The sequence below is a fragment of the Cebidichthys violaceus genome, unplaced genomic scaffold (assembly GCF_023349555.1).
Source record: "Cebidichthys violaceus isolate CVI_PGR_0920_01 unplaced genomic scaffold, fCebVio1.0.p SCAF_2, whole genome shotgun sequence".
Classification (NCBI taxonomy): domain Eukaryota; kingdom Metazoa; phylum Chordata; class Actinopteri; order Perciformes; family Stichaeidae; genus Cebidichthys; species Cebidichthys violaceus.
The window spans coordinates 20,894,000-20,920,166 of record NW_027176372.1 but is presented as its reverse complement, the minus strand read 5'-3'; the positions used below and the strand labels follow the sequence as shown (position 1 = coordinate 20,920,166).

The 26,167-nt window shown below is 43.9% G+C and overlaps 2 protein-coding genes across 2 annotated transcripts; one reads left to right on the top strand and one right to left on the bottom strand.

The window, feature by feature from the left end:
* The first annotated feature begins 364 nt into the window (after positions 1 to 364).
* Positions 365 to 23,134, top strand: med12 (mediator complex subunit 12). The gene is made up of 43 exons (XM_068715137.1): positions 365 to 490; positions 1,296 to 1,400; positions 1,511 to 1,702; positions 3,771 to 3,930; positions 4,104 to 4,279; positions 4,700 to 4,810; positions 5,239 to 5,511; positions 5,636 to 5,782; positions 6,226 to 6,325; positions 6,411 to 6,547; positions 6,761 to 6,892; positions 7,789 to 7,915; positions 8,046 to 8,275; positions 8,382 to 8,441; positions 8,563 to 8,736; positions 9,195 to 9,339; positions 10,247 to 10,365; positions 11,963 to 12,106; positions 12,206 to 12,369; positions 13,038 to 13,169; positions 13,375 to 13,602; positions 13,714 to 13,858; positions 14,177 to 14,297; positions 15,266 to 15,376; positions 15,477 to 15,590; positions 15,684 to 15,820; positions 16,388 to 16,567; positions 16,875 to 16,946; positions 17,054 to 17,211; positions 17,379 to 17,540; positions 17,739 to 17,940; positions 18,165 to 18,274; positions 18,415 to 18,550; positions 18,986 to 19,135; positions 19,275 to 19,640; positions 19,753 to 19,894; positions 20,003 to 20,217; positions 20,442 to 20,516; positions 20,812 to 21,041; positions 21,217 to 21,397; positions 21,616 to 21,933; positions 22,562 to 22,643; positions 22,745 to 23,134. The coding sequence occupies exons 1-43, from the start codon at positions 389 to 391 to the stop codon at positions 22,780 to 22,782; spliced, it is 6,603 nt and encodes a 2,200-aa protein (XP_068571238.1). The 5' UTR covers positions 365 to 388; the 3' UTR covers positions 22,783 to 23,134.
* mars2 (methionyl-tRNA synthetase 2, mitochondrial) lies at positions 23,055 to 26,167 on the bottom strand. The gene is made up of 3 exons (XM_068715138.1): positions 25,706 to 26,167; positions 25,035 to 25,369; positions 23,055 to 24,838 (listed from the first exon to the last, which is right to left on the bottom strand). Exons 1-3 carry the CDS (start codon positions 25,992 to 25,994, stop codon positions 23,669 to 23,671), a joined length of 1,794 nt encoding a protein of 597 aa, XP_068571239.1. The 5' UTR covers positions 25,995 to 26,167; the 3' UTR covers positions 23,055 to 23,668.

Here is a 26,167-nt window from a genome sequence, read left to right as displayed (position 1 = left end):
TTATGTAAAATGATGTAAAAATGTAAGCATGACAAATTCAAGTTTAGGAATGTGTATAAAAGTTGCACATTAATGAAGATGCACACACATTGTAAAAAAAAATTGTGTGCTGCTTATTAATGAAGACCATTTCACAAATTATTGTTGACCCAACATGAAACCTCTCTTCATCATCATGTCAAACTGGCACCGTTTTATTTATTTTGTTTTATGAATTAGATTATTTATTTATTTTTTTAACAATAAAGGTTTCATTCAGGTGCATTGTGTGTTCCCCGTGACTTTTATTTTGAAGTTCGCGGATGAAGCCGTATAGCGGAAGTGTGTGTTTCGTTGTTGTAGCTGGGCTCAGGCTGCTGGAGGAAAGCCCTGGCTGTGATGCCTCTGGATGATGGCTGCTTTCGGGATCCTAAGTTACGAACACCGGCCGTTAAAGAGGCCCCGACTCGGCCCTCCGGACGTTTATCCCCAAGATCCGAAGCAGAAAGAGGTCAGATTTTACGACGTGCAATCTGGAAATCCAGGAATAATGTTTTAGTGGGGAGGAAATTTTTCAGCCCAGAAGCTGTTCGGGCTAACACTAGCTAGCCTGTTTTAGCTAGCCCTCTAGACGATTTGGGCCTAGCAATAACAATGAACAACCTAGTTGTCAGTTGGTTCGCTTGCTTGCGAGCTTACTTGGAGAGCAACCGGTTCGTTAAATACCAGTTTTAGCTAAGCTAGCTCATCGGCCGGTGGTTTCTATCCGGTTTGATTCACCGCTAAACTGCAACCGGTATATTTCGCTTTGTGATGAGAAAGAGTCTCAATCTTTGGATTGTGCGTGACTGATAATTGTTTGTTAAGCTTGATGTTGTGACATAACGAGTTAAACGTCAGCTAAACCTTGCACAGCTAACCGTCATGAACCAGTGAGCTTTGTAGCGTTGCGTTCATTTGAGATGATCTGTGCTCAGTTTTGAGATTTTGGAGTTTGGCCTATAGCTAGGTAACGCGTTAGTGCTGCTGGCTCCTGATCTATTATTAACCCTAGAGGATAATCTGTTGATGTAGATGGAAAACTGACTGCTTTACCTCTGGGTTATTCTGTCACTGTTGCTGCAAATATGTCCTATAATGAATTAGTAACGTAATTATAAATATGGTAATTTCCCTTGTGTCAGCAAAGCTATCCCAACTAAGCACATTATGCTGATCTGCGTTTAGAAACTAAGAGATCTTGTACATGTACACTAGTAATAGCATGAATGTGTTTAATTCATTATGATATACACTGAGATGTGTGTTTGTTTCAGGATGAGCTGACTGCTCTGAATGTGAAACAAGGATTCAATAACCAACCAGCTGTGTCTGGGGACGAACATGGCAGTGCCAAAAATGTCAACTTCAACCCTTCAAAGGTAACGACCCCGGTGCACTTAAGCTCAGGTTAAGCCCCACGTGTCTCGTTTGTAGCTCTGTGTGATCGATTTTGGCCGTCATACATTGTTTACCTCCCAATGCTTTACAGATCAGCTCAAACTTCAGCAGCATCATTGCAGAGAAGCTGCGTTACAACACGTTTCCAGACACGGGGAAACGTAAGCCGCAGGTCAACCAGAAGGATAATTTCTGGCTCGTCACAGCAAGGTCACAGAGCTCCATCAATAACTGGTTCACGGATTTAGCGGGGACTAAACCTCTGACACAGCTGGCTAAAAAGGTAGGAGCCTGTCCTATAAAGTCTATAAAAGCCGTCTTTGCTAAATGAGAATTATGTGTTTTTATTTTAGTTTGGTTTAACTGGCAGTGTGATGGCTGGAGAAGTCATCTACACTATTGCATTAGCCTCATCCTCTGCGCTGTGCTTGGCTGGTTAATCTCTGTTATTCTCTGCCCATCGGTCTCCCGTGCATGTTTTTCATTTTAGTGTTTTCATGTTTTCATTTTGTTGATTTCCACTATTTACATTTGGAAAGAACTGGACTGAAACGTAATGATTTTAACCCACGTTCACAAGAAAGGAGGCGGATCCCCTCCAACAAACATCTCAAGCGTTTGCTTTGTTAACGTTTAAAATGATTACACCAATACGATTACTTAATAGTGATAAGAAACACATTTATATGTCTACAAAATAGGCTTTCTGGTTTTGTCTGTCATGAGGTCATTAAGTATCTGTCAAAATAAAATGCATTCTAACATGTTGAACATTAGCATAATTAATTCACAGTTAAATGTTAGCATGTTACCATTTCTAGCTGTTGCTGCTGTAAGTATACAATGCTACCCTGCTACCCTGCTAATGTTTCCAGGCTAGGCTACGTACAGTTTAGCCTGACAGTGACAAAGTACATGTCAACAGACTGAGAACCTTTAGCCAAGTCTGACAATGAGAAGACGCCCTGATGTAATCTCTCATAATGAGCAGAAGAAAATGATTGTTTTTCAATGTGTAATGAGCATTACAGCCTCACAGGGCTAATAGTGTTGCTTTATTCACACGTATATATATGTATGTATGTATATATATATATATATATATATATATATATATATATATATATATATATATATATATATATATATATATATATATATATACACACACGTGTGTATTAAAGCTAAAGCAGAACTGCAACATCAGCTTACAAATATAGCTTCACTCTTTTGTGATCTGGCACAGATAGTCAGAAGTAGCTCAGAATCTGGGTGCGGAGTGTAAATTTACGCGTCGGTTCTGTGAAAGCCAAGAAGAGAATATAAAGCCGCTGTGATAAAACGGTCCCCAAACTGTGCATAACTCTCCTGGACAATTCAATTCCACGTCACAAAACGGGAACAATGCAGGAAAGGTAAGTAATGCAGTGTTTTTATTTTATTTTATTTCCCCGTTAAATCAACCCAATTGATGCTTCTGTTTAAAACGAGTCTATTTTGTGTCCTGTTAGAGAGTATTGACCCGACGCACAATGAATACCGTTGTTTGTTAGTGAAAATGGGTTTTATTGCTGTGAGATTTAAACTTGGAATTCTATAGTTTATAGATTGTCGGGTGCCGAGGTATTTTTTTTTTATATTCATTACCTATTCATAATTGATTTCCTCTGTGAGTGCTTTTACAAGTGGCAGCAATATTGAATATTGAATACATCAGGTGACTTTAAAGGTGAGCTTTCTATTCATACATGTATGAAGGCCCTTTTGTAATTTACAATTACGCTGCGGTTTATGTATTTTAGCCTGCAGTGCTACATACGTGTCTCATTGTTTTCTCTCTACAATGACGAATGATTTCTGACCTTTTCAGATGTGCACCAGCTCCAGCTTTCTGCTCAGCTACTTCATTCAGAACCACAGAAGAAGTAACCTCAGGAAAACACAGCAGATGACTTTAGTTGAAATTGTGGCGTTCATGCAGGCGATTTCTCCTGTGCATTTATTATCAAAACAGAACATGCAATGTTGGAATGGAAATATAATATAGCAAAAGACTTCTGAAGCCTGTATTTACATCATTTCGAAGTACCATGTACACCCAATGTTTCTGATGTTTCCCATGGTTTTTATTTAGCATTTGTGACTCTACCACTCTGTAAAGCTGTCAAGTGTTTGTAAAATGACAAGCGTTACTCTTGCGATGATAAAACATTTTAATAAATTACTTTGACCTTTCTTTTTTTCCCGGCTTTCTTTTTCTTGCCATTTTTGGGTGTTTTGATGAATATTTTTGGCACGTTTGCATCGTTTCACTCAACATTACTGACGCACATGAAATGTCTTCGTCACAGGTTCCAATATTTAGCAAAAAGGAGGAGGTTTTTGGATACTTGGCCAAGTACTTAGTCCCTGTCATGCGTTCAGCATGGATGATCAAGATGACCTGTGCGTATCACGCAGCCATCACAGAGACTAAAGTCAAGAAGAGGCACGTGATCGATCCCTGTATAGGTAAGCAAGTAATGTTAACCGTTGGTAAAGCAGTGTGTGTTTGGCTGTTTAATATTCAAAATGAAATATCATCCGCTTTCTTCTTTGGGATGATGACTCATTTCTTTGAGCATATGTTCTTCCTGGCATTTATTCCATTTCTGTTGCGTAAAGATGCATTTTTGTGTTTGTAGAATGGACTCAGATTATCACGAAGTACCTGTGGGAGCAGCTTCAGAAGGTGGCCGAGTTTTACCGACAGTTTCCCAGTCAAGGCTGCAGCTCACCACTACCGGCCACTCCTGCTGACGTGGAGACGGCCATGAAGCAGTGGGAGTACAACGAGAAGCTAGCCATGTTCATGTTTCAGGTGGGTTAACGCGTCGTAGCGTAAAGATGCGTCGCTGTCATCGCATCCATTTCTCCAGTAACACAGAGTAGGGTAATGCGCTACAATTGATCTGCTCTAATTACGTTAGTTACTGCTGAAAATAGGCTTTAGTTGAGAAATGGAGACTTGTGGCACGTCTGCTGTAAAAACTGTCTTTCAGACAAATTCTGAAGTAATATGATTATTTCCACATTTGGGGAGAATAATTCAGAAAAGGAATCAGGAATGGATTACTTTTACTGATTTAATTCCAACGCTGCTTCTGCATGCTTTACCTACCTGATCCCTTGAAGTGAACTGCATCTGTCAATCAGTGAATCTCTGAATTCATTAACTCTCCACGCTGTAATCATCGTGTGCATCTGCTCGATATTAAGATGCGCTTGTGTTTGGTTTCAGGACGGTATGTTAGACAGACACGAGTTTCTGACATGGGTGCTGGAGTGCTTTGAGAAGGTCCGACCCGGTGAAGACGAGCTTCTCAGACTGCTCCTGCCGCTTTTACTACAGGTATGCTCCCTCTGTCCCTTTTTTATTCTCGTCTACAACATCTCTACCTCGGCCTCACATCGTCACTCATGCACGGAGGGGTTGCTTTTGGGAAACATGCAGTCCTGCTTAACATTCAAACAGCTGTACGCAGTCTCTCTCTCACACACACACACACACACACACACACACACACACACACACACACTCGGTGTTATGACAGGCTTCTGTAGCTGTCACCAATTTATCATGAGCCGGTTGTGTGTCTTCGTCCACGGCACTTTGGTGGTGTTGACCTTTTCTGTCAGAGGCCCACAGGGAGATGGGGGGGAGGGGGGGAGGGGGGCGGCAGCACAGCCCTTCATTTTACGTCTATTTCTAAAGGTGACTGCTGTTAATGGACACTGAGTGCTGTGGGTAATGCTGTGAATCTCCCCTCTGTCCCGCAGTACTCGGGGGAATTCGTACAGTCGGCTTACTTGTCACGGAGACTGGCTTACTTCTGCACACGCCGCCTCAACCTGTTGCTAAGCGACGGGAGCCTGGGCCCTGGCGCGGGAGGGCATCCGGCCCACGGCATGTTGACGCAGCAAGGCAACGCCCTGCCCCCCACCCCGACCCTGCAGCCGGCGGGAGGGAACCAGCCCCAGACGGCGTTCACCGACTTCTACATCTGCCCTCAGCACAGGCCTCTGGTGTTCGGGCTCAGCTGCATGCTGCAGGTGCAGTGTGTTCGTTTTGACCGATGCATGGAGTGTGAAATGTTGAAACAAGACCGGAAAATCATCACTCCCGAAATTCTTAATTCTGTTTTCTGTCGTTTGTGTCTTGTTATTGTCCCATCAGAGCATAGTGCTGTGTTGTCCCAGTGCTCTGGTGTGGCATTACTCTCTAACAGACAGCAGAAACAAAACCGGTTCACCTCTGGACCTCCTGCCCATCGCTCCGTCCAGTTTACCAATGCCAGGGGGCAACACTGCCTTCACGCAGCAGGTACGTCTGCCCCTGCAAACTGTAGGGTTTCTATTTATTTATTTACAATGGTTTGAAAAACAACAACAACATTCAACTTCCGTGTACTCCTACACAAACATGCTTGCATACCTCATCATTCAAAATGAAGCCAACGCACTCCCACTTTAGGCTGGCTCTAAAAGCGAGTCAATCCCAATAGACCCCCATTTTACAATGCCAAACTTAACAGCAGAAATAAACAGGTTTACAGCCTGTAGTAAGAGTGTTTTGTTTTTTTTTGCCATGTTGTGGTAAAGTTTTCTTTCTTTCTTTAAAAAGCGTTCTTACATTTCTGCTGAATGCATTCCAAGATGAGACGTTGACGTGTGTTTATAGAACAACGGTGCTTTGGTGGTTTTCTCATTCGTTTTGTTTACGTGAGATGTCGGGATAATTTATTCTCGCCTTTTCTTTCACCTCAGGTCCGCACAAAGTTGAGAGAAATCGAGGAGCAAGTTAAGGAGCGAGGCCAAGCGGTGGAGTTCAGGTGGTCGTTTGACAAGTGTCAGGAGACCACGGCAGGTTAGAGAAACGCTTCCTTGAGACCTGTTTAGAGCTCGTACGTCAAGCTCGGTGTTTTGAGATGACGCCTGTAATCTGTTGCCAGGGTTCACCATCGGGAGGGTTCTCCACACCCTGGAGGTTTTAGACAACCACAGCTTTGAGAAGTCAGACTTTAACAACTCACTGGACTCCCTGTACAACCGAATATTCGGCTCAGGCCAGAGTAAAGATGGCCATGAGGTAAGGATCGATTCCCCTCGCCTATCTATTTTTTTTTTATCATGTATAGAATATGAAAAACCCTGAGATGTAGATTATATACGAACAGGCAACGATCGCTGAACTGAAAAGTCTGCCGTGCCGATACTATGTGATAACTGATCATCAGATTATACAATGCGGCCTCAAGCTTCTATTTTTAGCCGTATTTCCTCACAACACATTTCTTTCCAGATGTCGCCAGATGATGACGCGGTGGTGACCTTGCTTTGTGAATGGGCCGTGTGCTGTAAGCGTTCTGGCAGACACCGGGCCATGGTGGTGGCCAAGCTGCTGGAAAAGAGACAGGCTGAAATAGAAGCAGAGGTAAGAGACACACCCCCCTCCCCTCCCCCCCCCCCCGCTGCGAGTTACGACCACTTGTTGCCGTCTCTTCTCGCTTGTGTTTCACAGCTCCAGACTGACTGTTTAAGTAGCGAATAGCGAATAATAGCCCACCAATAAACCTTTTGATATTAGTGCTAATGTTACAAATCAACAGACCACTAACCACTATGTGCATGAATATAATCAAGGGTTTAGGTAGCAGCATTATCTCCAGTTCTGTTGTTTGAAATGAATCATCTTAAATCCATAGCTTTTGTTTTTTGCTTCCACATGACAGTTTGTACAATATGAATTGCTGCTGGGATCCAGCTCACCCGCTAACATTGCGACAGCATCAAGAATAACTACATATTATTTTAATATTTTGTGGCGTCTGTAGACAAACCGCTTTAAGAGCTAATGTGCCAAACAACATAAAACAGAGAGGATTCGAGTTGCTGTAGTATAAAGTATATTTTGGTCAGAAAAGCTGATTCTGATTCTGATATTTTCAAACTTCAACTGTATCAGCTGCCATTAAAAACAGCTTAAACCGTTCCCTCAAATTATATTCACAACAAAAGTGATGCCATGTAATGCTTGGACTGGAAACGTGTTTTAAACTACTGGTATTTTAAATAAATGATGTGCACTTTCAGCATCACAGACAGCTCATCTTAGAAATAATTCAGTTGCTCTAATTTAAAAACTGAAACAATTACACCTCAGATGAGCTTTAGGCGCGAGAACCTCTCCAGTCGCCACATTACATATATTTATACAGATTTGATATCTTTAATTTAAATTCTCGCTTGTAGTTCGTAAACAGGGTTTCTACATGTAGCACTCAAAGACAGTGTGCTGAGTGTTGTCTGTCCCGTTTGTGTTCGTTGCAGAGATGTGGCGAGTCCGAGGTGGTGGACGAGAAGGGCTCCGTGTCGTCCGGCTCCCTCTCGGCTGCCACGCTGCCCGTCTTTCAGGATGTTCTGCTGCAGTTCCTCGATACTCAGGCTCCCACACTGAGTGAGTCTGTGATTCTCAAATGTGTCTGTCTTTGCCTGTTATTTCATTACCCAGTGCAAATGTATGATAAATGATTTGGCAAGGGAACCCTGGTATTAAATTATTCAAATACCCTTTTTCTCCTCTGCAGCGGAGCCGGGGAACGAAAGCGAACGGGTGGAGTTCTCCAACCTGGTCCTGCTCTTCTGCGAGCTCATCCGTCACGACGTCTTTTCCCACAACATCTACATGTGCACGCTCATTTCCCGTGGCGACCTGGCGACGGACTCCCACCTGCCGCGCCCCCGCTCCCCCTGCGATGAGCCCTCCGACGAGTCGGAGCGCAAGGAGCAGGACGCGGGCAGCAGTGTCAAGATGGAGGCACGTTGGAGGCATCTGTTGTGGAGTGTGATGAGTCATTGGTGCAACGGTATAAAGCAACAGATTGGTGTAAAAGGGTAACATGAGGTTGTCGCTTGTTCAACAGGATACCGGCCTGTCGGAGTCGATGGAAATTGATCACAACTCCAGTGCTAATTTTGACGAGGTACACACATTTTATATTTCCTTTCATAATGCATGCATAGATATTCAAGCGGGACGTTTTTTTTGAAAATGCGGAATTACTCGTGTGACGTTAGAGTGAAATCATTTCATTTGCCTTGCAGATGTTCTCTCCTCCGATGCTCTGTGAGTCTAAGGGGAGCCCCTCCCCTGAGAAGGCGGCTCCAGAGCAGGACAGCAAGGCCGGCTGTAAGGACAAAGGCATGGACCCGGCATTCCCTCAGCTGTACGAGCAACCTCGCCACATTCAGTACGCCACGCACTTCCCTATTCCTCAGGTAAGACAAGAGCTCATAGCTTGGCATTTAAAAGGGCCAGAGACCGACACTTCTGGGTTGTTATGAATCAGTTTCCTTACAGCTTGTCTAAACAGGAGGGATTTCAGCCATATTTTTCATTTATCAACTATTGTAATAATTTATTGATAATTAAGTAATATAAACAATGACATACGTCCAGCCTCTCAGTTGTGAGGATTTGCTGCTTCTACTATAGTAAACTGAATATTTTGGTGCTTTTGTTTGTTGTGATGGGCATTTTTCCTCTATCTTCTCATCTTAATAGAAACAGAAATGTCTGTTCTCGTGGTTTCACATTTTTCCTGAACTTATTCCTGAGACCTCGTCACGTCTGCCTGGCCCAAATCGTTTTTTTTCTCGCCATGCAGCTGAGGTAAATCAGGCGCGTCAAGTTCATGAGGATCATTTTTTTTGTGTCTTTTGTCGTTGCCTTTTAGGAGGAGAGCGCCAGCCACGAGTGCAACCAGCGGTTAGTGGTCCTCTACGGTGTGGGCAAACTGAGAGATGAGGCGCGACACACCATCAAGAAAATTACCAAAGACATCTTGAAGGTGCTGAACCGCAAAAGCGAAGCAGAAACAGGTAACTGTGTTCCTCAATTTGACCAGCTTTTGACTGATAGCTTAATGTCTTGTATTTCCCATTTACTTAAGTTTTACATTACCTTAGCTGCAGGCAAGCAGTTTGTCTGCAAGCAAACTGCCTTTTACAGTTTAATGATAAAAATGTTGTCAATAAAATTGCTTTGCCGTTTTTATATGCGCCTCCACCCCCCCCACACACACAGTTTATTGACTGGTATTATTTCCTTGGATCTCTCTGCATAATAATCACACAACAGATAATGTTTTACAAAGGCAGCAGTTTGGGACACATGAGCTATATCTTTCTTTGATGTTTGCTTTCTCACTGTGGTCAGTCCAGCTGTATTTAGCACCTAAATCTCCCTCTTTGAAAACATTTGATTGTGTTCCCTTTCCTCTCCCCTTCTTAAGGGACAAGCTTTTTCTTTTTTCTTTTTTTATCGACCCCTACGGGGCTTGTATCACTTAATCTTCTTTCCACCCAATTTCTATGCTAAAAGCTCTCATCTGTTCACAGCCACTTTATCTCATACATAGATACATGTGACCTTATTAAGGTGGTCTTAGTTGGGGTTTTTTTTCACTGATGTAATTGCGTAGATTGGAGTGTTTTGTCTCACCTTATCACATTCCTGTGAGCCGATGATGACCTTCAGCTCACAGTGGAGTTTCTCTTAAATGAAAAATACCATTTTTCCTTTTCGTGAAAGTGCCTTTACAGCAGTGTCGTGTTTGCACTGATGCTTCAAATCGACGGAGGCTGGAAATACGATCGCAGACCATTGGCTTAACTCGATTTCATGGCTGGCCTGTTCAGCAGGCTGGACAGAATACGGATGACCAGTTAAGAGTTGCTGCTCCCTCTCTTACTTTTCATACTGCTCTCTTTTTCCCCACATACGCAGAAGGGGAGGAAGGACAAAAGAGGAAGAGGAGTAAGCCGGAGGCCTTTCTCACCACAGAAGATATCTTCTCCAAATTCCAGCACCTCTCCCACTTTGACCAGCACCAAGTCACCTCCCAGGTTAGACCAGGAAACCTTGTTCTTTCATGTCCTCGTGTTTCAAAGTGTTAAGTTAATTATATCGGGACTAGCCACGGGGTTTATGAATGCAAATAACTTCAGCTGCCTAAAACAGAAGACCTCCCAAGGTGACTCATTTGAATGTAAATGAAATTTGAATACATTTTGATTTCTCTTGAGATGTCTGAATACAATTTGAATGTATAATGCACTCAGGTGACTGTCACTTAAACATGCTGCAGAGCCTAATGTATTTAGATTTCTCAGTAGTGGAGGTTGTAACAGAGAATGTAGTTGATCCTAAAGTCAATACGATCAAAATACGAAACACTGCGATTTGATTTCAAGTGCCTTATTTCAAGTCTAGCCAACAGTCTTTATGGAACAATACACATTTGAAAATGGCTTTAGTTGTGTTAGCGTCTATATTTTTTATTAAAGAAATACGTCCTTGTTTTATTTGCTTTCTTGCGGTGAGCTGAAGGAGAAGTTTGATATCGATCCGTCAAATATGAAGCTAGCGCCAGGAGACTTAGCTTAGCTTAGCATAAAGACTGGAAACAGCTAGCCACACAGCTAGGTTAAATGCTGGAGTATTTCTTGGCCAGCACCAGTTGCATCCTAGAGTCTTGTTGTGGAGACTCAATTAAGTCACTGTACCCGGCAAGCTGTTTCCTCTTCTTACAGCTTTTATGCTAAGTTAAGCTAATCGCCTGCTGGCTATAGCTTCATAATTTAGAGAGAGCAGCATATTTTCAAACTCGCAGCAGGAAAGCAAAGAGGTGTATTTCCCAAACTTTTGAAATATCCCTTTATCACAGTTCATACACTTCAAATTTATAGAGGTTCAGATACTAAAATTCCTTCCAGCAAAGGTCTGAACCTCATAATGTCTATCAAATATATTCAACAACATGCATCTCCATATCATTTCAATATGTGTTGTTAATTAGGATACTTTTAACATACAGAAGCTCAACATGTAGCTATCTTTACCATGAATAAAGTAATCCCTAGCACAAAGAATTTAAGGCCTGCATGTCGAGTAATTGAAAACGAGAAGAAATAAAAATGGCCTCTAACAGCGCTTCGAGCAGCCCGTTTTCTCTTTATCGTTTCCGTTCCTAGTGAGGGAAACAGCTTTGTGATTGGCCTGCTAGTTGTTTGAATCTTGAATGGAGGTAATGTCATTATCTTACGCATGTGTAGGTGATCATTGGTGAGACTGGAACGGTGCTGTTAATGTTTATGGCTGAGAAAGCTCTCTCGCAGCTTTAAACATTTAATAATTCAATCATTTACTGGTAACTAAACCTGTGGAAGTTTAAAATATAAATGTATTTGTACTCCACACAGTTTTGAATGTAATCAGTAATTGGAAAACTTGTGTAGTGGGTTTAGAGTAACCCAGTTTGATGACCGTAAGACAAAATTTGAACGGTTAAAATTCTCTTTTTGGTTGTTTTTGCCTTCATTTGTCCCGATTTTTCTCCCTCAAACAAACAAATTACATATTTGTCTATGTTGTAGCTCTGCTGAACGGTAACGTGTTGTTGTGTTGCGACCAGGGATGTAAATGTTGTTGTTTTTTCTGCAGGTGTCCAGGAACGTGCTGGAACAGATCAACAGCTTTGCCTTAGGGATGTCCTATCTCCTGCCTCTCGTCCCGCACATTCAGTTCATCTTCGACCTCATGGAGTACTCCCTCAACATTAGTGGCCTCATAGACTTTGCGATCCAGGTATGGGCAACTTCCTCACTGATGTCATTGAACACGGATGAATCTCTTTTTTTTTTTTTTTTTTTTTGTTCACCATCATTACCTGCGTGTGTCTCGCAGCTTCTGAACGAGTTGAGTCTGGTGGAAGCTGAGCTGCTGCTGAAGTCGTCCAACCTGGTGGGCATCTACACCACCGGCCTGTGTCTGTGCATCGTAGCCGTGCTGAGGAGGTACCACTCCTGCCTCATCCTCAATCCCGAGCAGACTGCGCAGGTTTTCGACGGGTATGTCGCTTACGAGCTTTGATGGTTTTTTTATAAAGGCTACCACGCGATCTCAGTCTCGTGCCATTCCATGAAGACAGAATTGAATTGTTGGAGTCTGGAACGGTTACGCTTTTGTTTTGTAGTTGTTACTGAGATTGAATTCCAACCCTGAAGGCACGATAACCAGGGAACAGAAATGAGTTAATCTCGTAATTAAAGTCGTAAAAAGGACGTCTGGAGTTTTGATGGCAAATTAAAGAATTGTTAATTAAGGAAACCTTCACTTTTTTTTCTTCTTCTTCTTCTCCTGGTTCGAGTTACTACCATAGCTGTTCTATCCAACGACTATCTCTGAGCCTCATTCGACGGTCTTTAATGAGAATTTTTATTGTCAAAGGATTGCTGACAGGGCACTTCGGTTCCTTATCGGTGTAATTTAGGAATTTTAGCTGATTCTGTTTTTGCACTTAAGTCATTTTGGATTAAAGCATTAGCTAGATGCACAACGTGTTAAAGCTGAAGAAAGCTTATAAAAGCCTCTAACTGAAGTAAATGTAATTAGATGTAAAAGTAGTGCTTGTACAAGAGGGACAGCCTTTATGCTTAGGCGTTTCCCCAAAATGTCTGACTTTTCCTTGAAGCTGAAAGGAGTTGCAGTTGAGTCATGTGTGTAAATGTGTTCTCAGGTTGCGCATCGTGGTGAAATCAGGAGTGAACCCGGCCGACTGCTCCTCTTCTGAGCGCTGCATCTTGGCCTATCTGTACGACCTCTACACCTCCTGCAGTCATCTCAAGAATAAGTTTGGAGAGATTTTCAGGTAGAAAAAGATCTTCGCCGGTTTTTAAAACTGAATGTTTCACGAACTAACATTCAGCTGTGCTTCAGAGCCTTTTTGTCAAATCCCTTTTTTAAAAAAAAATCAAGAAATTGCGTAGTTAATCAACCGTCACCAGACGTTATTCTGGTTGCCATAACTCAGTACTGACACAACTCCTCTCCCTCTCTTTTGTGTCCTCTCTCAGTGAGTTCTGCTCCAAAGTGAAAAACTCCATCTACTGCAATATCGACCCTTCGGACTCCAACATGCTTTGGGATCCCGTGTTCATGATGGAGGCCATTGCCAACCCCTGTGCCCCCAACTTCAACCACTCCATGGTGGGCAAGATCCTCAACGACAGCCCGGCCAACCGCTACAGCTTCGTCTGTAACGTGCTCATGGACGTCTGCGTGGACCACAGAGACCCTGAGAGGTGCGTTACTCTTTTATTTTGTACCGTTATATGTTGTGTAATGATGTCTGTGCGGCTCAGATGACTTCAGTTTTCCACTCTTCGTTTTGCCATTACGTAATGTGCTTTCAGGGTGAACGACATTGGGATCCTGTGTGCAGAGCTGACGGCGTATTGCCGCTCCCTGAGTGCCGAGTGGCTCGGCATCCTCAAGGCTCTCTGCTGCTCATCTAACAATGGCAACTGTGGCTTCAATGACTTGCTGTGTAACGTAGACGTAAGTTGTGGTTTCATAACTCTTAAGTCTTAGGTCAGCGGGAGTCCCGCCGTAGGAGTTATCGTTGCACCGTTTCTCCATAAACTACGTCTTTGACAATTATTTGCTTGTAAACACGACATCTGTTCTGGTGCGTTTTTATGTAACTCATTTTTAATAACAATGTCAGCCAAATATGTTTTTACTTGCACCATCTGTCTGCCTTAAATGAATTCCAATAAATTCACATTGTAATATTCAGTAGCTCTCTGATTACAGTAGCTTTTCTCATCTCACTGCATTACTTATAAAGTTGATCTATGTGCTCTCGTCCTTCAGGTTAGCGATTTGTCCTTCCACGATTCCCTGGCAACCTTCGTAGCCATTCTCATTGCTCGACAGTGCCTCCTCCTAGAAGACCTGGTCCGCTGTGTGGCCATTCCTTCCCTCCTCAATGCAGGTAAGGGTTATTTAATCGCAGATGTCCCGCTTCAGAAAAAGATGTATCGTAGGGTCGTCGGGAGCATCGTCCTGTGCGTCTGACGTACCGCTTCAGCGACGCCACTCGTCATGTTTCTGAATGTGTACATTTGATTTGGAACATGTCAACAACAATTTCCTCATACAATTGAAACGTCATTTTCTTTTCTTTTTTGGGTCATTTGAGGTAAGTTTGTATTCACTTGAAATGGCGGAAGCTGGAATTTTCAGCCATTTATTCTTTTACTCTTATCTTTTTAACCTTTTTTTCCCCGATACTTGCTATCTATTTAAAACATTCAAAACTCATGGAATTAAAAAAGTGTGGATTTATTTTTCAGTTGAGCTACCTTATCTTTCCAAGTATCCCCTGGGGGTTCCAGTACCCTTTACCCTCTCAACTCTGCCCTTGTATAAAACTTTGTACGCTAAGACTCTCACTTTAGTTGTTTCTGCCTGTGATGCAGCGTCACACTGCAGCTTGGCTGGTAGGAAGGAGCACCAGGCTGTATAATGCATTACTTCTATCAGAAGGGAGAGTTACCACAGCGTATTTGATCTGGATCCATGAAGCCTCGGTGCGTTTTGTGCACTTGCCAGAGACATGCCTCCCTCTCTCCCCACTGTTAATCTCTTTTCTCCCAGCTTGGAGACAAAGCCCCATTCAGCCGTGCTGTTTGGTTGGGTTTGGCTCATTTCATAACACAACCACACATGCCAAATGCCAACAGCTCTTGCTTGTGGTAAACGCTTTGTTCTCACTCCCTGTTTTACGGCGACAGCTCTGTGGAAATTCCACTTCATCCTGACGGATGAGAAGTCTATCTAGGACGTTTTAAATTTAGACGTGTCACTTTTATGTGTAGCCCATCCGGAAAAAAATGTTAGTTATGGGATGTGTTGAAAGTCAAATCTAACCAATGCATATGTGTCCGAACTTACCTTCAGCCTGCAGTGAGCAGGACTCTGAGCCAGGAGCCAGACTCACCTGCAGGATTCTGTTGCACCTTTTCAAGACGCCACAGCGCAACCCTTTCCCCCAAGAGGGTGTGAAGTCAGGTAGTAAACGCAACCACAAATCTTTCACCAGTGTTTCAACACTTTTTTTTTACCTTTTATGTTGACTTTTTGTCTTATGCTGGTGTTATGACTTTTGCAGAGAAATCCTCCGTTGGTATCCGGTGGTCTTGTGATCGCCACCTTCTTGCTGCCTCTCAGAACAGCATAGTTGTTGGAGCAGTGTTTGCCGTCCTCAAAGCTGTTTTCATGCTGGGTAAGAATCTTTGTAGCGCTTTCATATCATGAAGTTTTAAGGTTCGCCGCAGTTGCCTCATGTGTGGGATCGCTTCTCTCTATGTTGTCTTAGGTGATGCTGAGCTGAGAGGCTCAGGACTGTCGCACCCTGCCGGCCTCGACGACATATCTGAGGGGCGCAATGTCTCCATAGAAACAGCCAGCTTGGATGTCTATGCAAAATATGTTCTGAAGACGATCTGCCAGCAGGTGAGGATAATGAGTGGAAAGATATGGAACCGAAATTCATAAAGTCAGTGTGAAATGGAAAAGGTGAAAATGGAGCTACTGAGATAACTAATTGACGTGTCTGAAACAAAATAGCTTTTTGCTGCACAGAGCTATTAGTATTATCAGCAGTCTTGTCTTTTCTGTCTAAAAGCTTTTGTGGGAAAACACATAAACAATGAACGTTCTATTTTTGCTCACAAAAGCACTCTGAGCTACTTGTAAATGTAGTGAAGCAAAGATGCATAAAAGCGAGATTAAGATGATTTCTGCATCACATTTCATAGATATGAGAGAGAGAGAGAGAGAGAGAGAGAGAGAGAGAGAGAGAGAGAGAGAGAGAGAGATGGCAGTAGCTCAGAGGGCCAGACATGCTCTGAGACTTCAAACACATTCTCTACCCAGCAATGCTCTGGCATGTGCACTTCTATTCCTGAGAAATGTCCCTTGCTCCGCCCAGCTTTAGTTAGAGATCGAGGATCACTGAAGTTGTTTGTCTCTGTCATATTTCCCACTATGCCACATTTTCCCCCTTGTGCCGTCTTGCAGGAATGGGTGGGAGAGCGCTGCCTGAAGTCTCTATCTGAGGACAGCAGTGCCCTCCAGGACCCGGTGCTGGTGAACATTCAGGCCCAGCGGCTACTGCAGCTTATTTGCTATCCACATCGCCAGCTGGACAGTGATGATGGCGACAACCCTCAGAGGCAGCGCATCAAACGCATCCTACAGGTCCGGAATACACAGAAATTAACAACGTGTTTAAAATGTACTTCCGTCTCTTTGCTTGTGCCAGAGAATCAAACCTTCAAATAATTATTTTTAGATCAAAACGTACATCCAGCAAGTGTGTAGTCCTTGACCTTCCTTGATTTATCTCTCAAAATGATAACGTCCATAATCTGCTGTGAAGCCGTTCTTCTTAAACCAGAGCTGTGGGGTGTTGCTGCCCTCTCCTGGCCGACTCAGGATTGAGGAAATGTCCCACCTGAGCGATGAACAGTGCATATCCATAACTAACAGCGTATCTCTTTCATAGAACATGGACCAATGGACGATGAGGCAGTCGTCCCTGGAGCTGCAGCTGATGATCAAACAGAGCACAAACAATGTAATATGCTTCTTTAAGTCCTTTTTTTTTTTTTTTTTTTTTTTTATATATATAACAAAATATCTTTGTCAAATTATTCTAAACATCCTTCATTTATTTTCCAATAGGAGCTCTACTCGCTCTTGGAGAACATAGCCAAGGCCACCATAGAGGTGTTTCAGAAATCAGCTGAGATGAACAGTAACCCCTCAGGAAATGGAGCAGCGGCACAAGGTGGCTCCGCAGCCAACAACAGCACCACCAGCAAGATGAAGCCAATTTTAAGGTGTGTATCTTTCTGTCTGCTCTAAAAGTGTTTCCTTTGCATTGGAATTTTGTAGGAACACGTGTTATTCTTACACAATGTAAATGTGTACTCTCACACGTCTGAACCCTGTGGCCTTAAATATGAAACGGCTTCCTTTACGTTTTGGTTTTCCCCGTGTGCTGCAGCTCATCAGAGCGGTCAGGTGTGTGGCTGGTGGCTCCGTTGATAGCCAAGCTTCCCACCTCAGTTCAGGGCCATGTACTGAAGGCAGCAGGAGAGGAGCTGGAGAAAGGACAGCACCTGGGCTCTTCCTCGCGCAAGGAGAGGGACAGGCAGAAACAGAAAAGGTAAGCGGCATATTTCTTCAATACTAGAATTGAAAAGATTTAATCTGCTAGTTCAACAAGGTGAAAATCCTTCGCTAGCGGGCATTTTCATTTTGTGCCTCTCTCACAGGCTATGGAGGCGACAAAAACAAATTTAGCCAGCCATCTGAGCAGGGTTTCTTCTTTATTAAATTCTGTATTTTTTTTCCCCCTCCTCAGTATGTCTCTGCTGAGCCAGCAGCCGTTCTTGTCTTTGGTGCTGACCTGCTTAAAGGGGCAGGACGAACAGAGGGAAGGCCTTCTCACCTCCCTCTACAGCCAGGTGCAGCAGATCGTCACCAACTGGAGAGAGGACCAGTACCAGGACGACTGCAAGGCGAAGCAAATGATGCACGAGGCTCTGAAGCTTCGACTGAATCTCGTACGTAGCTTTTTGATCAACACAACCGATCAGCACAACGTCCCTGGCTATATAAAGTCCATCTATAATTCATCTCGGTGTCAGAGAGACCCAAAAATTCGGTCTCATTTAATGGAAATTAACCATCCATGATATTTAACGAAAACCGAAAACGCTGCTACTTAATCTTGCGTCAAACGATGGGTTATGAGGAGACCAACAGTGTTTGTTTCTCTCATAACTAGGTGGGCGGCATGTTTGACACGGTGCAGCGCAGCACCCAGCAGACCACGGAGTGGGCGGTGCTGCTCCTCGACATCATCAGCAGCGGCACGGTGGACATGCAGTCCAACAAGTGAGTGTTGACTAAAGAGAGAAACCCCATTCCACACATTATTCCTCTAATGGGACACTTTCTGTGCACACATTCTGTTTCCTGTACAATCTTTCAGCACCGTGATCGCCCTGGCTCTTATGTCTGTTTCTCTCCGACAGTGAGCTCTTCACAACAGTGTTGGACATGTTGAGTGTGCTGATTAACGGCACACTGGCTGCTGACATGTCCAGCATCTCTCAGGGCAGCATGGAGGAGAATAAGAGAGCCTACATGAACCTGGTTAAGAAGCTCAGGGTGAGAACAGCGCACCTCTCTCACTGCTGTCTGAAGATGTGATCACACTTCTAAGATGTCCTATTTTCCCTGTTTTTCATAGACTGGTTGTTTTGTTGTTCTTTAAAGTCAATTTGCTTTTTTTTTTTTCATTATTTTCTTTGCACCTAAAATAACAGGACAGGCCACAACAGTATCAGCTTAACAAAAATTAAGCAATATCACTTTCATTTAGTGTCCAAAAGGCTTTCACACTTTATAAAACAATAGTCAGGGTTTATTTTAACTACATCTGTCTCGATTAGCTGATTCTTCCTCGAGCTGGAAAAGGTTTTGAATAATATACCCATGTCTAAATGAGGCAGAAAACATCACGTGTTCCTTGTAAAGAAGAGGCTTTTCCATAACATTTTCATAATCGCTCTTCTCCTCCATGTACTCATTCTGTTTCCACAGAAAGAGCTCGGGGATCGGCAGTCAGAAAGTTTGGAAAAGGTTCGACAGCTTCTGCCGCTGCCCAAGCAAACCCGGGATGTCATAACCTGTGAACCCCAGGGCTCACTGATAGACACCAAGGGGAACAAGATCGCTGGATTTGAGAAGGAGGTACGCTGTTTCTCACACGCTGATGGGACTTGACATCAACCTGCAAAGTTACACGCAATTGAAATACATTGAGATCAACATTGTCTGCTGATCTTGAGTTAAATAAGACTGCTATGTCTCTGTGCTCATCTGCCATCAGGGCCTTCAAGTGTCGACCAAACAGAAGATTTCCCCCTGGGACGTCTTCGAGGGTCTCAAACACTCCGCCCCGCTCTCCTGGGGCTGGTTCGGTACGGTCCGCGTCGACCGCAAGGTCACCAAATTTGAGGAGCAGCAGCGTTTTCTGCTCTACCACACCCACCTGAAGCCCAAACCTCGCAGCTATTACCTGGAGCCGCTCCCCCTGCCGCCCGAGGAGGAGGAGCCCCTCACCCCCGTCTCCCAGGAACCGGAGAAGAAGATGATGGAGGCGGTGAAGCCGGAGAAGAGTGTGCCCGCTGTGCCCTCCGACTCAAACAAGAAGAAGTCCAGCAAGAAGAAGAAAGCGCCGTCTGCCAAGACTGAGGTCAGTTATGTTCGGAATGTATGATTACGAATTATTGTACTGGAGTCATTCTTCAAATGTTTCCTGGACATAAGATTTTAAAAGTTGTATATTTTCCCCTTCTTCTCACTAGGACTATGTGAACCGTACACCAGGCGGTGTGACCTACGGGACTAGTATGCCACCTGAGCTGATGCAGAACCACCCATATGGCAGGCTACCATACGGCCAGCAGGCCATGAGCATGTACACGCAGAACCAGCCTCTACCTCCAGGTCAGCTCATTGCATATTCTCTCATCGTGATCATTAGTAGTATGACACGCTGAAACAACAAAAATACCATATCTGGGATTGTGGTTTACCTCGCGTGTTCTTCCACAGGAGGTCCAGGTTTAGAGCCTCCATACAGACCTACCCGCAACCCACAGATGAACAAAATGATGCCCACTCGGCCCAGCTACCCAGGCATGATGCCCAGTATGCCGGGAAGCATGCCTGGCATGATGGGACTGGACAAGCAATACCCAATGGGTTATAAGCCCCAGTCTACCATGGCACAGGGCCAGATACTCCGGCAGCACCTACAGGTCCGACTGGTGAGTCAGTTCGCCATGATGGGTCAAACGGCCCCTTATAGCCAGGTGGTGTTGACCAAAAGCAGCAGCTAGTAAGATGGACCAGAATTAGGGAAGTTGATTCTTCAGTTTCATTGCTGCTGTAATTCAGTTTGCAAGGTTAATGGATGACGAATAATATGGTCTCTTAATAGCTGGAAGATGACATTTAATCTTTTCTATTTGCTTTTTTTCTCTCCTTTCAGAATCAGAGCATGATAGGACAGCAGATTAGACAAATTACACCCAACCAACCATACACTTCAATGCAGGCATCTCAGGTAAGTCTTTTTTTTTTGTTTTTCTTTCACTAAGAAATGCATCTGACACCTCTATTCTCAGAAAACATATATCATCAATCACCTTTTTATTGATAGAAACTAACGATGAATCATTTTAAAAAGCTGTTTAAACAGGATTCTGTTCACCACGACACCATTTTGAGATAATCATCCACATAGAAATACCTTATAAGTTGTATATCCTCACATCTCTGGTCTTGTTTGTGTTCACAACATAACTGGTCTTGACATACACACTATCAATGAATGGTCAACACTGCCTCTGTTTGTACAGAACATATCTCAGGGCTATACCTCGTACGGATCACACATGGGGATGCAGCAGCATCCGTCCCAAGGTGGTGGTATAGTTCCGTCGTCCTACGGGAACCAAAACTTCCAGGGCACCCACCCTGGAGCCAACCCGGCTGTGGTGGATCCTCTTAGGCAAATGCAACAAAGGCCCAGTGGTTACGTTCACCAGCAGGCTCCGGGCTACGCACACAATATGCAGAACACGCAGAGGTCAGTATTGTCATGCGAGGGAGGTTTGGTAGCTCTTAAGAGTCCAATGGCAGAACGTTGACGTTCTCATTTCTCCGTTGCTGTGTGTTGAGTTCACATTACGATTTTATGATCCTTGATTTCACGCTAACTACATTGCTAACTATATGTCTTCTTCCTGCCCTGTAATCCTCAGGTTTGCCCACCAACAAATTCAGCAGAATCCCATCATGCACGGTCTCAGTCACATGGGAGGCCAGGGCGTCCATCCAGGCATGAGGCCAAATCCGATGCTGACAGAACAGCAGCAGCAGCAACAGCAGCAGCAACAGGCAGCACAGCAACAGCAGCAGTACCTCAGACAACACGCACTCAGAGTACGTCACTTGATCATTAGTTTATTCAGTCCAGCCAGGTTTTGGATTAGTCCCGTTATGTTGACGGGTAACTTGCAAAGTGAAAAGGAGGCTGTTTGTGTGCGCTACTATTTAAATTGTGTAACCCTGAAGCTACACAGTGCTTTACTAAAAGGTTCACAAAGAAAGTCTGTACTTCAAACACCAACCAGTTCTTCTTTCCTATGTTTTTACAACAGCAGCAGCAGGCCCAACAAGTTCAGCAACAACAACAACAGCAACAGCAACAACAACAGCAGCAGCAGCAACAGCAACAACAACAACAACAGCAACAGCAACAACAGCAGCAGCAGCAGCAACAACAACAACAACAACAACAGCAGCAGCAGCAACAGCAGGTACAGCCCCAGCAGGTTCCTCCTCAACAGCAAGTTCAACAGCAGCAACAACAACAACAGCAGCAGCAGCAGCAGCAGCAGGTGTCGGGGGTTCCACCACCAGGCCAGCAGCAGAACCAGGGCCTGGGCATGCAGCCACTGCCCCCCCAGCAACCCATGGTAGGTCCAATCCATGCGACGGGGACGTTGTTAGTGGGACGATAGTGTAAGGAGACTCGTTTTAGTAGAAGTGTCCTTCACAGAGTGTTTTACAACACAGTCTTTGGTTGATTTGTGTGTGTTATTGTTGATATGTCAAGTTCTGCTTTACACTCAAATACAAATACAAGATAGTAGTTTTGCATGTTTTAGCAAATAATTTATTTTAGAACTTAAAAATATACTTGCAGGGATTTGAATGCTGAACAAAAATGCTGGTTAGATGTTTTTATTTTTGTCAATTACACTGACTGTTTGTAAGCTTCTTATTTGTGCATTCAAGACACTCTGACAACCAAAAGTGGCTACTTTTTAAAAAACAAATGAAACATATATAGCTTTTAAATTGGATTTTTTTTGGGAGCCAACTCTGAAAATTGTGGGCGGTGTTGTCTCCTTAAATGTTGTTGCTGTTGATGTGAACTCTGCTAGTTAATAGCAATATGCTAAATTGATTTATGAATTATTGGTTGTCTTTATTACCAGGAAGCAATCTTAAAACTTGGTATGCATATTGCAAAATGATTGGTAGTAATGAGATAAAATGTCAGAAATTGCTCAAGTAACGATGTGTGTTTCTGTGTTTTAGTTCCCTCGACAGGGAATGCAGCAGACTCAGCAGCAGCAGCAGACTGCAGCTCTGGTCCGACAGCTGCAACAGCAACTCTCAAGTGAGTCAGATACTGTCAAGATGTGCCGTCATCGTTTCCATCTCCGTTATTGATGAACAACAGATTTAATGTTCATAACAAAACTGTCCCTCTCTTTTCAGATACACAACCAGGACAGGGCACCAATTCATATTACTGAGCGTGCTTGTTCATAGTGCGGTGTGAGGAATAGGCTCAGCTCTGGAGAGTGACAGATAAATGTGTCCAGTCCCGTGGAGGCTGTTAGGAGTGAAGACTGTTCAAGGCACAAAGGACCACCAAACCGATGAACCAAATCCCATCTCGATCAGAAAATATCTTGACTTCAGTCGTGTAATTATGGATGATCAAAGGAGGGATCCTGCTCGGAAGTTAACGGATAATGGTTAATAATGGAAAAGTCTATGTAAAAAAAGTACCAGAAATTATACGAATAATGCAATTTTTTATTTTATTTCAATTTGTACAATTTTTTCAGTTTCGTGTATTTCTCATTAAAAAAAATCATGTCAGTTTGTATGTCTTGTACCTGTGTTGGCTGCCTGTATACTGTATTTAAACAACTTAATGAAATATTTCATAAAAGTGATAGAAAGAAAGAATTTTTTTTTATCCCCAAGCAAAGCTGCTGTCATGCAAAACAAACCCGAACATCAGCTTTAAGTGAAATGGTCAGAGTCTCGTGTTTTGATTAACTTTTACTTCTTCTGTTGAGATGAGATTGGGTTGACAGAGAGTAAGTCTGCACCCAAAGTGCAATGGACCTTTTTTTTACCACAGACATTTTGACTTGACATGGTAAGAGAAGCACGGGTTTAAAAATAACATTGATTGCTATGTAGGCCAGCATGCACCACATCAGGACCCTGAAAATGAGTCATTCATTTTATTTTCATCTTTGTTTTTCCTACTGTGACATTTTAAAATGTCCGCCATGAAAGATGCTTGTTGGTAATTGGATGACTTTTACTTTCAGTATGAGAGTATTAATAAGTGAACAACATCTGCAGCATTACTGTAATGACTTAAGACATTTCAATTCATATCTAGTTTGCCGTCTTGCTTTTCTTAGGTTTCTGTTTATCTAAATTCTGACTTTCCAAGCGACTAAAAAGCACTCCGGAGTCCGATCCTAGCGCTCTCCCTTCAAAGGGGCAGTCCACTCCCCGATACCTCGGCAGGAAGTCCACATCTGCCCAGCTCCTCTCGCCTGGCCGCACCCCGAGTCTGGACAGCAGCTTGTTGGAAATCCCTGGCACTATTGGCTGGAGGAGTGTGCCATAAATCCTCAGGCACTCAAGGGAGACATGGAGGATGGTGTCCAGCCAGCGCTGGTCTTCACTGTCCCTCCTGTCCAGCTTCCACGGTGCGTGGCGCTGAACAAACCCGTTGGTCTTCCTCACACAGGCGGCGATGGCCTCCAGAGCTTTGTACACATGCGTGCTCTCGTAGTGCTGCTCCACCACGGCCGGGAGGTTTCTAACGGCATCCAACATCTGGTAGTCTTCAACCACGGCCCTGCCACCTTGTTCACTTGGGAAGGACTGAGGGCAGAAAGAAGGGTAGACCTGAGCTGGGTTAAGAGCTGGAGCAGTGCAGCGGTTCAGCAGACCACCCAGAGAGTCGGCGAGCTCTGCGTTGAGCAGCTTGATAACTTTGTTGTCCGTGTAATCACAGTCCGAGTCCGGGACTCCCTGGCGCAGAAGAAAGTACCTCATGCCATCAGTTGTGAACATCTGTGAGCGTTCAAGAGGATCCACCACATTACCCAAACTTTTGGACATCTTCTTTCCCCCTACTGTCCAGTGAGAGTGCACATATATCGTCCGTGGCAGCGGCAGTCCAGCCCCGAGAAGAAAAGCTGGCCAGTAGATGGCATGGAATTTTAAGATGTCCTTTCCAACAACATGGTGCGCCATGTTCCACCATTGGTCGTGTTTATCCGGATAGCCAGCTACTGTGAGGTAGTTCACCAGTGCGTCTAACCACACGTAGATGGTTTGCTCAGCATCACCCGGGACTGGGATGCCCCACTGGAGGCGGCTTCTCTGGCGGGAGACCGAGAGGTCGGGAAGGTCCTCCTGCAGCCACTGGAGGACGGCATGGTGGAAACGCTCGGGCTGAACGGCGCCGGGGTTTCCCCTGAGCCAGTCGAGCAGCTGAGACCGAAACGCAGACAGACGGAACATGTAGTTCTCCTCTTTCATCCACTCCACCTGCAAAATAGGGGAGATCTGATTGAAGTCATGTTGACGGAGTAGAACTGCACAAGCCTGGTGAAGCCTCATTACTTTCCAAACCCATGTTTATAAATATTCTCTTTTATGTGACGAGTGATATAAGCCTGACAACAGAACAAAACATGTGCTGCACTCATTCATCTCCACTAAAATCACACATATGCCTCAATACCTTGTGGCCACTCTCCAGTGACACTTTGATCTCCTTCCCTGATGAGTCCAAAGCATCGGCCACCTGCGACGCCGTGAGGAAGCTTTCATCTTGGGTGGAGTACCAGCCTTCATAGCTCCCTTTATAGATGAGCCCTTTGTCACAGAGCACCGACCAGAAATGCTTCACGGCCCGTCGGTGTCTGTGCTCAGTGGTTCTTATGTAGTCTGTATACGATACGTTGCAGCTGTTGAACAGATGTTTGAATCTCTCGGACACATCCGTGCAGAAGGTCAAGGGATCTTTTCCGGCAGCTTCAGCAGCTTGTTGGATTTTCAAGCCATGTTCGTCTGTCCCTGAAACGCAAAATAATAGATTGTATTATTCTAATTATTTGCTTGATGCTTAATTGTTTAGTCTATGAAAGGTGAAGAAAAATGCTCATCCATGTTTCCCAGGCCCCAAGATGACATGTTAGATATTGAAAATAGATAAAATACTGATGTTTGATGGCATGATTAAATAATTATTAAAAGTTGCCAATTCATTTTCTATCACTACTGTCTTCACTTCTATTAATATGAATGACACATACAATATTTGCTGTGCACAAATGTATATTTCTGTCACATGCAATCAATAGCATTACCGGTAAAAAAAGACATGCATATTTTGGTCGATGGAGGATTTACCTGTTGCAAACTTTGAGTTGAAGCCCTGCAGGAGCTTGTACCTGTGTAAGCAGTCAGCTATCACGGCTGAATACAGGTGTCCTAAGTGAGGAGAAGCGTTGACATAGAAGATGGGAGTGGTTATGTAGTAACTCTTGTCGTCTTCGCAGGAATGGGTGCTCGAGTGTCTCAACACAGCGATCCTCTGATGCCTCGATAGAGCTGTGAATGGTGAGAAAAATGGGCTTTGTTGCAGTCTGTGAACAGCCTTACAGCTTCTGCTGAGAAGCAGGAGAGGGGTCCTCATCATTGGATGGCAGGCGATGCCCACATGAAGGCAACCAAACGACAAAAATATATATATGTGGACAAAAACTATTACTATCGGAAAATATACGAGCAAATCTTGGAGTAGCCCCGGTAAATGTTACTTATTAAATTGGCTTTTTCCCCAACAGCACGTGAATTTTGCTCGCTTGCCAA